This window comes from Melanaphis sacchari, unplaced genomic scaffold, assembly GCF_002803265.2.
Source record: "Melanaphis sacchari strain LSU unplaced genomic scaffold, SCAv2.0 Contig141_pilon_pilon, whole genome shotgun sequence".
Taxonomy (NCBI): Eukaryota; Metazoa; Arthropoda; class Insecta; order Hemiptera; family Aphididae; genus Melanaphis; species Melanaphis sacchari.
In genome coordinates, this window is record NW_020270600.1 from 1540886 (window position 1) to 1555051 (window position 14166).

General features: G+C 25.3%; 1 protein-coding gene across 1 annotated transcript; it reads left to right on the forward strand.

Annotated features, from left to right (window-relative positions):
* The first annotated feature begins 755 nt into the window (after window positions 1–755).
* LOC112591682 (cold shock domain-containing protein E1) lies at window positions 756–10574 on the forward strand. Its single transcript, XM_025335579.1, has 13 exons — window positions 756–815; window positions 2749–3896; window positions 3958–4137; window positions 4200–4610; window positions 5099–5328; window positions 5799–6060; window positions 7120–7290; window positions 8622–8741; window positions 8816–9027; window positions 9095–9348; window positions 9418–9588; window positions 9671–9839; window positions 10154–10574. Exons 2-13 carry the CDS (start codon window positions 3453–3455, stop codon window positions 10350–10352), a joined length of 2823 nt encoding a protein of 940 aa, XP_025191364.1. The 5' UTR covers window positions 756–815; window positions 2749–3452; the 3' UTR covers window positions 10353–10574.
* The last annotated feature ends 3592 nt before the right edge of the window (window positions 10575–14166 follow it).

Genomic DNA, 14166 nt, shown 5'->3' on the forward strand with positions numbered 1-14166 from the left:
AATAATATAATAATAGCAACAAACGTTTAACTTTCAATAAAAATACCTAAAAAATTTAAATAAAATTTTATTTTTCCAATAAGCATAGCTCATGATAGTGAATGGGAAGTTCAAATTTAGTTAATGATTATATACCTACTATAATTTAATTTATTTTCTGATTTAATATGCGTTACATGCAATAAGTTTCTAAAAAACTGTCATTAATGTTTGTATAAAAAAAATAAAATATTTTCACCAAATATTGATGACAGCAGATACACAAAATCAAAAAGAAGAAAATTAGAAAAACAATTATTTTAAAATTAATATATCTACCTATTATTACTCCACTTTGAATTTCAATTAATAATTACCTATGAAATATGTACATGCAAAATGCTTGAAAATATGTAACTGTGAATATTTACGTCTTATTTTGGTGTTATGAAATCTAATAACTAATAATTTTTATTCAGAATGAATAAATCTATCCATCTACATTCAATAAAATTACATATTCATAAACAAATCTGCGTCTTAATAATTCTCAGACAGTAGATATTATGTCGTAGAGTTGTTCAAATGAAACATATTATTCCATATTGTTATCAATGGGTTATTGCCGTCGTTACAGAGTGAAAGATGCCGCTGCGTTCGACGGGAGATCTAAAATACTACAAAAAAATTAAAAAATCGAGATACGGTTGTCGACACTGTTGGACGGCGCGCGCGCTCTGTGCTTTATCGTGGTAGGAGGGGGGTTGTTGAATAGACTGACTTACCTACGGTAAAAATATGTCGAAAACATGTCATCAATGCTCTGCTGTGCCGTGGTAAGTACACAAATTTTGTTTTTAATTTTTTAACTTTTTATTCGGTAAGGGGAACGCGTTTGTCTCGGACTCGGCTTCGAGTCGTTCCGCCAACAGCCGGTTAGTGTGTTCCCGGGACAGAACCGTTGCTAGCCTTTATCCTCGTGGTTTCGGTTTGTGTGTCCTGTTCCGGGTACCCTTGACCAACGTATGCTGCGGCCATCGTTGTTTCCGGTTTGCGGCCCTCGTTGCTCTAAGTCCGCAGATTTTCGAGAGTTGTTCTTTCTTGCTTCTAAATTCTCGAAAGTCTAAGCTCTCCTAATTAAGAACGCTTAATCCAGGTTTCCGGGTAGAATGATAAGTTTTTATATTGTTAATTTTCATTTCGTCGGGGCTGGTGTTCGATCGTCTCTTTGATGATAAGAGAAATTGTTTTTTCTCTGGACGTTTTTTGTTGTTGTTGTTGTTGTTTTTATTGTCGTCTCACAACCGCAAAGAAGACTTAAGTAGGCCGACTATTTTTCGGGTGGATTTTCCATTCCTTTTAAGACCCGCTCCCCACCCTAAGTCGATCATTTTTGTTTTAAAATTCAATAATGTTCTTTTCTGTTAGACCAATAAAAAACTTATCAATTTATTGTAGCTTAAGCGTTTGTTATTAAAGTGTATGGCAAACCTTTATTTTTAGGTATCTTTGAATATGTTCTCGCAATTTGAATACTAGTTAGTAATTCTTTTTCCTATATGGCTACAATTATTTGAACAAAACAAATGTTTTTGATTTAAAAAAAAACCAAAGAAAATAATTTAGTTTTATAAGATCAATTATTATCTAGAAAGTGTTGATTTCTATTATATTTATTTATATTATGGTTTGAAAAGTAAAATTATTCATTCATAGTTTCCAAGGTACTTTCAATACCTAATAATACTGTATTAATTGATTATTATCAAATAATAATCCTCTTGATATACTTTTTGTATTTGTTTTATTTCTGTTTTCTAATCGAATGTGATCCAATTAAATGAATAGTATTCTAGAAATTGGTCTAATTTTTTTGTCGAGAACCATTTAAAATATGTGAATTGTTATGAAAGTAAGATGACCTATTTCTGAATTAACAACATTAGTCAAATTAATTATTTTTTTAAGTATTCAAAACAGTTAGTCCGAAAGTTTTCTAAAATCTTAATTTATTCAAATATTAATTTATCCTAGTTAAGTTGTTAACTGATTTATTTTAAGTTAAATTATTATTCTTCAAGTACAGTTACCTAATATAATCAAATTAACTATTTATATTAATAGGTAATTATAGATTATTTATTTGTATGTAATAGTTATTTATTTTAACAAGATATAAAAAATACAGGCCTTGTTTAAATTAAATTACTTGATTGCATCAATATATTTGTGTACATATTAGTAACGAAATAATATTAAACATAAGCTTAGGTTCTTTACATTTAACTAAATAGACATAAAAATCTTACCTGTAACTAACAATTTATTGTTGGTTTAAGTGTATTTAATCATTGTCTGTAATATATTATTATTACAGTGATTACTAAAGCATATAGTTAAGTGTAATTTTTTTAAAGTAACTAAATAGTTATTGTTTTGCTAAAAATCTAAATACCTGGAAACCTGAGGTTTATTTTCTATTGCTTATTATATCCCTGAAACCCACTCGTGATTTATATTAGTGTTGTGAAGGTTATCAGTAAAGCATTATAAACATTTTCCTTAGGTATAAGAAATAAGTTTTAAAAATTATTGAACTCGTTGAATTAATCATTATTTGAAGGACGCTTTCTTGTAAAATATAAATTTTCCCTGGGGTAAATAGAAAAATTTGATCCCATTAAATATTTTTGTGTATATTTCACTAAACTTGAATTTAATTTTCATCATATTTTATGATTATAATTTTATTATTTCTTTTTTTTTCAGCTTTCAAAACTAGGCTAAATTAGTTTTAGTCTTAATCACAATTAATAAAATTAAAAATTAGAAAAAAAAAGTAATATTTAAATATTAAAAACAAAATTCTTACATCAACTTTATTCTTTTCTTCGCTGTACGTTCCTTCAACTATTAGTCATCTGAGAAAACGACATACTGCAACATTACCAGCAAGCATTGTGACAACTATCAACTGAGAAATCTTCTTTTATTGTTTAAATAATATTTAATTGAAACGTGTGCTGTGTATTGTAATGAACCAACCGAATACTTTAGAACTGTCTATTTTATAACAATTATTATTAGATTTTTAAATTAGGCTAGATATCTTTTTATTATTTATTAAGTTTTTTTTTTTTTTTTGGTCTAAGTTAAGAAGAAAGAGTTTTATGTAACCATAATTATTTGTGTTCAAACGTAAAACATTTAGGAAAGTCGCTTGACTTAGTCGAGTGCCTTTTTTAGTTCTTAAAAATATTACTGTGATATTGATTTTAATGGTAATAATGTATTATAACATATAATTTAACGTTAGGATAAAACAGATTATATATATATATATATAAGCAAAAAACCAACCCCTTTCCCTACTTCCCCACTTCCTTATAACAACTTTATATATATATATATTAAATATTGTATGGTCATATAGTTAAGCATATAAACAAATAACGTAAGGATTTAAAACTAGTATGTCTAACAACTCCCAGTGGAATTTGTTCCAATCAAATATGTTGAACGGTAGCGATTCTTCAATGATTAACTTTAAAACCCTTTCGGCATTAACAAACTTAAACAACTACCCATCATCGAGATCTTCAAATCATTCACCACCAAACTATAATTCACAGTCAAGTCAAAATTTCCCTATGCCATCACAATATCAGTCATCACAATTTCATCAAAAGGATTCCTCAATGAATAACATGTTTAACAATGGACTACAGTCATCAAACTTTGATGTATTCTCTTCTGATAACACTGCGCCTGTGAGTCGGTATCCTCCGGCTGGCAACGACATTTTTGGTGGACATGACACGGCTACTGCAAGCAGTTCGAACAATTCAAATTTTTCGAATGAATCATTTAGTAACAATCAAGGTGTTAGGGAAACCGGAATTATAGAGAAACTTTTGGTATATACTTTTATTGTTATTAACTGATATTTCTATATTAATTGTCTATTATCGTTTTCAGCATTCTTATGGTTTTATTCAATGTTGTGAGCGTCAGGCAAGATTATTTTTTCATTTCAGTCAATTTAGTGGCAACATTGAGCATCTTAAAATTGGTGATCCTGTTGAATTTGAAATGACTTATGATAGAAGAACTGGTAAACCCATTGCTAGCACTGTTACAAAAATTGCTCCAGAAGTGGTAAGTTTTTAGTACTAATATTCATAACTTTTAAGATTAATTAAGTAAATATTATTCATTAGGTATTAAGTGAAGAAAGAGTAACTGGTGTTGTAACAACAGAATTGAGAACTGAAGGTTCAGGCGGTGATACGCAAGGTCGAATTAGTTATGAAAATCGAGGAGAGTGTTTCTTTCTTCCTTACAATAAAGATGATGTTGAAGGTAATGTCACCCTTAGAACTGGCGATCAAGTTAGCTTTCAAATCGCAACAAATCAGAGGGGTAATTTGGGAGCCACACATGTCCGCTTAGAAAATCCAGTACATCCCGTTAAATATCAAGGAGTTGTATGTTCTATGAAAGATATTTTTGGTTATATCGAACGAGCTGATATTGTTAAAGAAATTTCATTTCCATTTACTGAATTTAAAGATTCCTCAAAGCCTTTACAATTGGGTGATGATGTAGAATTTATAATACAGACACGTAATGTAAGTAAATTAAATGTGTGTATTAGAAATAAGTATAATTTGTATGAATTAAAAAAAAATCTTTAAAACTCAGTATGTAAATATAAAAAATAGTTGCTCATTTTAGAAATTGTATTTGACATTTTATTCCTCAAATTTATATTAGGTTTTATATGTTATGTCACTGATCTATATAAAAATGTATGGTTGTATAAAAAATTCAGGAATTAAAATTATCTGGTAAATTATGCTTATTCATACCAAGTAGTCTAAATAATAACTGTTCAACTTATTTTATAGTTATTTAAATAATTTAGTGTTTTATAAAATACCATGTTATATTTTTAAAAATTACGATTTACGTTGAATATTTGCTTTTTAATGAGGAATGAATGGCCAATTATAACTTAAAAGTATTTAAAATTAGTTTTTGTAGACAGTAAAGTTTTTATTTTATTAAGTTTTATTTTACTTGAATTATAAGTTAGTTTTGTCTTATTATTCATTAGGGAAAGGAAGTTGCATGTAATATTGAACGTTTGCCTCCTGGTTCAGTGATATTTGAAGATATTGAGGATACTGTTATGAAAGGTCAGGTTTTAAAACCTTTAGACAAAACCCCTCAAAACCATTTACCATCTGAACCACTACCTGGGCGTATACGTTATAGAGCACCAGATTATTCTGAAGTTGAAGTTTCATTTGGTGAAAAAGATCAGCAGGGTGATTTTACATTGAGGTAAGTACGATTTTTTTTTTTTAATACTAGTTAGTATTAAAAAAAAATTCACTACCATATTCTTAGATTAGCTATCTTCAGTAAGACGTTGACGGTTTAGGTTCAAAATATATTTGTACATAGATAATGATCTTTCTATGTCCACCGAAGTTATTGGAGCATATTTTATTATAAATAATCATCTAAATTAAGATTATTACTTATTAAATCGCCATCACTTTTTGTTTCTCCATTCTAATTGTTAACCCATTCTAAATAATTTTAAACATAACATCGACAATAAACTGTTTTCACATCTCATCAATTTGTACTGCAGGCAAAAAAAAAAATATATCCACCGTTTTAGATATCAAATGAAACACATTTTTATAAAAAAATATTTTTCTATTATAATTATTAAAAAAAAAAAAAAGGCAGCTGTCTTCAAATCCAATCCCTACTTATTATAATAAATTATTTTTTTTTTACAGACACGGTGATTGGGTTGAATTTCGAATAGCAACCGACCGACGAGATCAGTTAAAACGAGCTACTAATATTTCGTTATTGCCTGAATCATTTGTAGTTTCTGGTGAAAGAAGAGAACTAGGTATTATTGCAGTTTTAAAACAAGGATTTGGATTTTTACGTTCCGTTGAAAGAGAACCAAAGATATATTTTACTTTCAATGAAGTTTTGGATGTTCAAAGAAAATTAGAATGTAATGATGAAGTTGAATTCACAGTGGCACAAGTAATATTATGAGATTCTCAATTTATTAAACTAACTTCAAAACACTAACTAGTTAATAATAGTTTTTTAAAGACACTGTTTATGTAAAACAATTATTCTTATTCTGTGTTTTATGAGCAAAAGTAACTACTTATTTTATACTACTTCAGATATGATCTTCTACAAACTATCATTACTCTTTAATCAAATGTGTATCTTACAAAACACATAATAAAAACATTAAGAATCTACATCATACAAATGTAATGTATAACATAGATAATTTGTGTTCAAATGAATCCATTTTGTGTTATTAGTTTCAATATTAAAATGAATTAAAATGTTATTAAACTTAAATGAAAACATATTATTTGTAGTATATTATAGGCTTTTGTTGACAAAAAAAAAAAATAAACAATTATTTCAAAGTAAGTTATAAGTTATATTAACATTTTAAAGTATTACAATTTTAAAATGTGTATAAATTGCTCTTAAATTTAAACATCAATAACCAATGAGATACACTAGATAATATTTTTACCTTAAATTTGAATATGGTTGATTCATTCTTAAATAATTAGGATTTACAGAACAAATTTTCTTTGTTATAAGTTACAAATGTGTGAGATGATACTAATACAATTGAGTATAATGTTCTTTTAAGAAATATGTACATATTACCTTTTACAAATTTCAAACCTGGCAATGTTTCTACACGTGTGTTTAATGATATTATTTAAATTTATTGCTTATTATGTTATAAATTTGTTACGAAAAGATTAAAAAAAAAAAATTAATATTTTAGTGTAAATATTTGCATTTTTGCATATTTTTATTTTTTTTTTATACATTTATCTAGAAATTATGTTCTTTATTTTTTAATTTATAATTTGTTAACATTGATATTCATCTATTTGTTTGCTTACTTAAGTGGTTTTTATTTAAGAGGTCAATATTATGTACTTCTGATAAATTATATTGTGATTTATTTAGATAATGTATTTAATTCAGTTTTTAATTAAATAAAAATAAATTACAAACATCAGGTATAATTCAAATATTACTTTATTTTGTTCATAGGATCCTTCATCTTCATTTGGAAATTCTAGACAGAGTGCCATACGAATTAAACACTTGCCACGTGGTTCAGTACAATTTGAAGTACTCATTGAAGAAGGATTAGTAGGCATAGTAACAGTTGTAGCAACAGAGATATTTGAACCATCAAGTCCTTCTAAAACCAATGCTCATGTAAGTGATTGTTATTCAGTACTATATTATTCTAACAAATAGGTTCTTAGTGCCTACATATTAAAATATACAAGTAGTAACATATTATTTTAATGATAAGTTCCATTGAAACATGAAAATGTTGTCCTCGGTATTCAAAATGTGTTTACTGAGTTTGTTGTATATATAGACTTAAATTGCTTAACGTATTAAAATCTTTTTAAATTACATCCCCTCTTTTTGGTTTGAGTTTGATAAGCATTTTTTTTTTTTTTTTTTTGTGTTAACACTATAGAAAATACTATGTTTTAGCATTGGTAATCATCTATTTTCGTGAATAAAAAAAAAAAGAATATGCAATTATTATAAAAATTTAATTGTTAATACTCAAGCTATTTCAGGGAATAAAAGATTTAGTATAATATTAACAGAATTTTTTAATATGGAAGAGGTATTGAAAGTAGATAAATAGTAATATTAGAAATGTTTTCCAATTATATCTTAATAATTTTAATATTTTTTTATTTTATTAGATATCTGATAATATGACATCAATATTGATAAATACTTTGTATAAAAATTTGAGTTTAAATAAATAATGATTCTCTTAGTATTAAAATAAATTTAAACCCAATATCTCTGTAAATCATTTAAATAGTATTCTATCAATAAATTTAGTTTTTCTATTTAAAAAAATATAAATATTTATTATACCGATTAGGTGCCTGCCACATTGTGTTTTGGCTGTTCTGTTTGAACTGGATTTCATGTCTGGCATTTACAATTAGAATTTAAGTAATTTATTTTTAATACTTTTTAATTGAATTTGCCTAATAAACGTATAGTGTGATAAAGCTCTTAGAACTTATAAAAACTTGTTATTAATATACTTATTAGTATTTTATTTCTACTTCTGATATATCATAAAATATTTAACTTTAAATTGGCTAATTCCTTGAGTATATTTGATAATATGCAATATAATATTTATCAATATTTGACTTATTTATGTTGTACAACTTAATTAATATTTAGTTCTATTTCTTACTTAAATTATCCATTATTTTTCACTAACAAAACAATCGATGGTAATGCATTATTATCAGTAATTCAAGTGTTATCTTTTTTGTTATTGCTATTATTACTAATTATTTTAATGAGTAATAGTTGTTTTTTTTTTTTTATTACTATCCTAACAATTTAACTATAATTTGATTACCATTAAATTTGAGCAATTTAAATAATATTCTTGATAATAATTTAAAGTTTATTAACACTGATTGTTCTTTTCTTCATATCATTGTATGTTTGGTGGGAATATGTTTATAACATGTTATTAATTATTTTAACAGTTTGACGAGGTTACTTATGAACCAGGAGTTATCACTTTGCATTCAAATGGTGTTAAAAGAACAATATTGTATAACGTCAAAGACTGCAATGGCAAATATATACCAAAACAAGGAGATAAAGTAAACTATTTTAATGATTGTTGTTAAACAACAATGTTTTTATTATTTTTTTTTTTTTTTTAAATTATTTTTAGGTAAGATTCAATCTTTATCAAATAAAACGGAACAAGGAATTGATTGCAATGAATATTCATTTGGCTTCGACTGTGTCAAACAATAATACACGTACGTCTACTGACGAACAAAATCGAGCAGATATTAAATATGGTTATATTGCTGCTCTTAAAGATGGGTTTGGATTTATTGAAACCATAGCACTCGATTCCGAAGTATTTTTTAGATATGCGTAAGTAGCATTGATTTTGTTTTTCAATTTTATGTCAATATTTTAATTGTAATTTACCATTATGTAGAAATTTGAATGAACCAAGCGCGTCTCTTGAACTTGGTATGGAAGTAGAGTATACATTAAGTACCAGGAATACAGGAAATGGTGGGAGCTGTGCATCTGCTGAAAATGTTAGAATTTTACCGCCAGGCTCTATAAGTGACAGCTGTGAGTTGCTTCAACCAAATGTTATTTTGGACGGAGTGGTTTCTCGTCCATTGCGATCTGTAAATCCGGAACAGACAGAATATGCTGGTATAATACAAGAAGTACCAACAAGTAAGCGTTGTTTTTATGTGTGTATTTTAATTTTTATTGTAATTTAATTTTCAATTATTATTTTTATAGCTGAAGAAGAAAATATTTCGCAATATGAATTTGGAATTAAAGGTTTAATAAATAAAAGAGAGTTATTACAAGTTGGAGATCCTGTACAATTTCAAGTAGATTCAAAAAATAGAGCTGTAAATATAATTGCGATTAGAAAGAAACAGAGAGCTCATGTGGATGCTATTAAAGGTTTGATTGAATTCAAAATAACTTGTTTTTGTTAGTAAAAAATAGTAAAACTAAGTTATTTGGTCAATTTTAATTTTTGTAGGATTATTTGGGTTTTTAACTCATGAAGTTGAAGGTGGTAAAAAATTATTTTTTCATACATCTGAAGTAACTGATGGAATTAAATTAAACCAAGGAGATTTAGTGGAATTTGTATTAGTAGTCAATCAAAGATCGGGAAAATCATCTGGTTGCAATGTCACTAAAATCAGGTTAGTATTTAAATAAATTATACTTTTAGATTTGGTATTTACCTGTTTAATTTAATTGTTCTACCTGTATTTTATGGTTTGCATATTGTGTGGTTTGAATTTGCTTGTAATTTTCTGAAATCTCAATTTATTCTAATGACAATAACATTATAAAGAATTTTTAGCAAATAAAAAAATTTACCTTTTAAAATTTTTAATTTTAATTATTTTAATTTATCATAGTAAATGAGTTCAAAAATTATATTTATGATTACATAGTAACTTATTATTTAAAAATTGTGCATTACATTTTGGCTTGTTATTTAAATTTTTAGTTCTGCAGAAAATTCCCCACCTAAACAACCATCTCAACGTCCAGAACATTTGATTAACCGCATACGCACCATATCTGTAATAGATGATGGTTCACCAAAATTAGTAGTAATTCGTCAGCCTTTAGGTCCAGATGGATCAAAAGGATTTGATCCAAATGCTCGTAAACAGCACAGTCCAGGGCAGCTTATTGAAGTGTAATGCGGTTTTACTTCTTGAGTAATTAACATTTGACTACTATTGACTTATTTCCCGATTCAGAATTCTATTATTATGATTATATTACTATCAATTTTGTCTTTTAATAAATAATGAGCTTCCAACTTGTTGATTATAAAATTACTAGTCTTGGAAAATAGGTCATCAACTTAATTGTAACCAAATGTCTAGCATTTAATGTATTCAAATTAAGTCTTAAAAATGATTTTTTTTTTTTTAAATATTACCTTATTAATATGATTTTTTTTTTTTGTGAAAAATGTAGCAATAAGATAACAGGTTATTAGTTTAAATATTTTATAACATTTAATTAATGTTAGTTAGCACATATAATATACACCTTAGCAACTTAGATAAGTAATTAAAAATGTCAAAAAACATTTTTTTATAAATATTTGTAGTATTCCCAAAAACTCGGATCTATTAAAGTTAACTTATTTTACTGTTTTTGATTTTAATCATGATGGTGATACTGATTATTAATCAGTGTTAAACATGTTATTAATTTGTTCATAAAAAATATGCTTTTTCACTGCTCAATCTCATATTCATAATTGAATTGTCTAATCTAATCATCAATAGATATATTTATATCACAGTTATCTTGCATTGTCCTAATTTCTTATATTAATAATCTTTAATTTCTTGAATTTCAATCACTGAAATTAATATCATAGTAAATCATAAAAAAAATATATATATACAGATATCTATAAATATAATGACATAACATATAGTAATAGAAGTAGTGAAAGAGATTTTCAGTATAATATCTTTATTTAAATTTTAAAATCACATTCTGTTCCTAACATAGATCTCCCTATTTTCAGCACCGTATACATTAATAATCTCCCTCCTGTGTTTTATGTATATTTTATCTTAATTGGATGCATTTAAAACAAAATTAACTAATAATTCCACTTAATAATTTGAGTAAACCATTTAAATATGTTATTAACAACCTAAATTGTGCCTTAATATTTTACAACGCTACAAACCACATTCGTAGTTGAAAAATTCTCTCATATATATATATATATATAGATATATATCTTATATTTTATTATTTTTTAAATATTTGCAAATTATTGATTACATATTTGACTGATGTTTTTTCTATACATAAATATAATTATTTTAAAATAGAGGTTTTTCTGTTTAATTTATTAATGACAATATAAATAACTTTTAATTCTTTAAATGCATCCAATTATTGAATATGCTCACAATAACTTAATTAAATTAGCTTATATTCTGTTACTTTAAATCAAATGTAATAATCCTATGATCGTGAGCAAAACTTAAATTTTCCACTTTAAGTTTACCTTTACTCAGTAAATAAAATTTGATTTCATAATTTACATTAATTAGAAATTGTAAATACAAAACATTTTTACAGTATCTTAATAATAAAATTTAAGGTTCAAATACACATACGCGTTAACACTAAGTCATAGTATTTAAGCAGATTTTTTTTTTTTTTTTAATTATCAACAAATAAATACTCATTTATTTTTTTTTTCTAGTACAAATCTTATAAGTCTTGTCTATTTATTTTAATAATTGTTCAGGCAGTGTTTTTTCATTCCACATTGTTTTTCATCACATGACTATACTCACAGTTAATCTTTCGAGCTTTTAGATTTGTATAAGCATTTGCTTAAAAGAAATTTAGCTATACAGGTATGATGACATACATACAAATTATGCCAAACATAAACTAGTATAAGACGTAACTAAACTGTGATAAATTATGAGTATGAACTATTGTAATGTATTTTAATTGTTGTTTTTTTTTTTTTTTTTTTTTTTTTTTTTTTTAAAAAAAAAAAAAAAATTTATTTTTTTTTTTTTTTTTTTTTTTAATTAAATGCATTCCCCCCCTCAAAAAAACAAAAAAAAAAATCACTAAAACTTAAAAACAACAATGCATTGTGTTTTGCAAGGAAAAAACTTGTACAATATTGTAAACATGATTTTTTTTATTATATTGTAAATATATTATATTATAATAAATATTAATGATGTAATATTTTTGAATAATGTTGTAATCATAGTAATAATGGTTACTAAATTTATTAAATGCACTAAAGTCTATAATTGATAATTATTATACGTTTAGTGTAATGGTGTTTGAAATTGTTAACTGGACAGTTTGCAAACTCTAAAATTATTCAGCAACTATTTAATATCTATTTATTTATGTGCAATTTGGTTCATTATTGTTTTAATGTACCAAAATTAATTTATCTTAAAAATATATACTATATTATTCTTCATATAAAAGTATTAATTATCATGATATTTTTAATTATCTAATTTAAGCTAAATATCTATTTGTAACTTAATGTTATTTGAATTTGCTTTATATAATATAAGAAAGCATTTATACAATATTCAACATAATTAACTTAATTGTATTTACAAATTTAACCAATAATTTTTGCTGAACAATTTTAGTATGCTAATGCACAATTTTTTTTTTTTATGTTCGGTTAAATATATCTTAACTAAATTATATTTATTAACTTGAGGGATCAGGAATATTTTAAGGTTACATAATGGCCTTTAAATAAAAATGTACGTGTATTTTAAGAACATTAAATATGTAGTATTTAAGTAGCATGAGTTATTGTGAGCATTATCATATTTATATATGTAGTCAAATAATAATAATTTATAACATAGCCTACTAATAATTAAAGTAGATCATGAGATGATTATTATTATAATTATTATTAATGTTATTGCAAAAATTATAGGTAGCATTACATGTTTTTCCGGGTTGCTTGTGAACTATAATAACATATTACCAAATAAGACAATTATTGACAAAAATTGTTAAAGACTTTTCTGAAACACTAGGGAAAAATAATTAACTCGCTGAAACTGTAAGGCTGAAAAAATAACAAAACAATTTGAAACAAATAATGAAATGTGTTTTTATTTAAAAAAAAAAATGGAATTGAAAACAATTGCATCCTTTACTTATCCTATAAGCGTGTGTTAGATCTAAAATAAAATCAAAAAAGAAAAATGATTTAAATGTTAACAAAATGAATATTGTTTTTTTTTACAACTACTTACAATATTTCCTATTTTTCCAAAACTGGTTTCAAAGAAATATAAAAACAATCATTAATGAGTTAAGTTACAGCTAGCACTGTTCCATTGAATATGCATCATGTATGTAAAATTGAATGCTGGCAGATATTTTTTTGGCATATTTTTTTTGATTGAAAACTTCAAATTTAATGTAATAAATTATTTCATTCTATAAAATAAGCTTGTTAAATTAACAAGTTGAAGAGTTAAATTACACATCTAGTTATTATTTATATTTTTAAAGTAATATAACTTTGAATTATGTTAACTTGAATCTTTGGATGAATCCCTCCTAAATTAAATTTTTTTTTTTATATAGTATTCTTTATACCTACTACATATTTGACTGCTGAAGCATGAAAATTCATTGAAAATTTTCTAGATTTTAATTAGAATTAAAATAATCAACATGAATTAAACTTGATATAAATTTGTATGGAAAATTACAGTCTTACTCAAAGTTTATACTGTTTATTTATTACATACACATTGCAGACCTATTGTAACAATTTAATGGAATTAAGGCCAAAATGCCATATATTACTATAGTGAGCAAACATTTTTCGTTTTTGAACCAACGATCAGAGGCTATTTGGAAAAAATTTTATTTTCGTTATCTTCAATATGTAGTTACCGTGGGGAATTTGGAAGGGTTAAATTTAAGTCAGAAGTTAAGCTTTCAAACTTATAT

Excerpts from the sequence above, each read along its gene's own strand:
- LOC112591682 (XM_025335579.1), top strand. The coding sequence starts at position 3,453 with ATGTCTAACAACTCCCAGTGGAATTTGTTCCAATCAAATATGTTGAAC. Across the intron at positions 7,291-8,621 it reads CTTCTAAAACCAATGCTCAT|TTTGACGAGGTTACTTATGA; the intron begins GTAAGTGATTGT and ends TTATTTTAACAG. Across the intron at positions 9,589-9,670 it reads TCATGTGGATGCTATTAAAG|GATTATTTGGGTTTTTAACT; the intron begins GTTTGATTGAAT and ends TAATTTTTGTAG.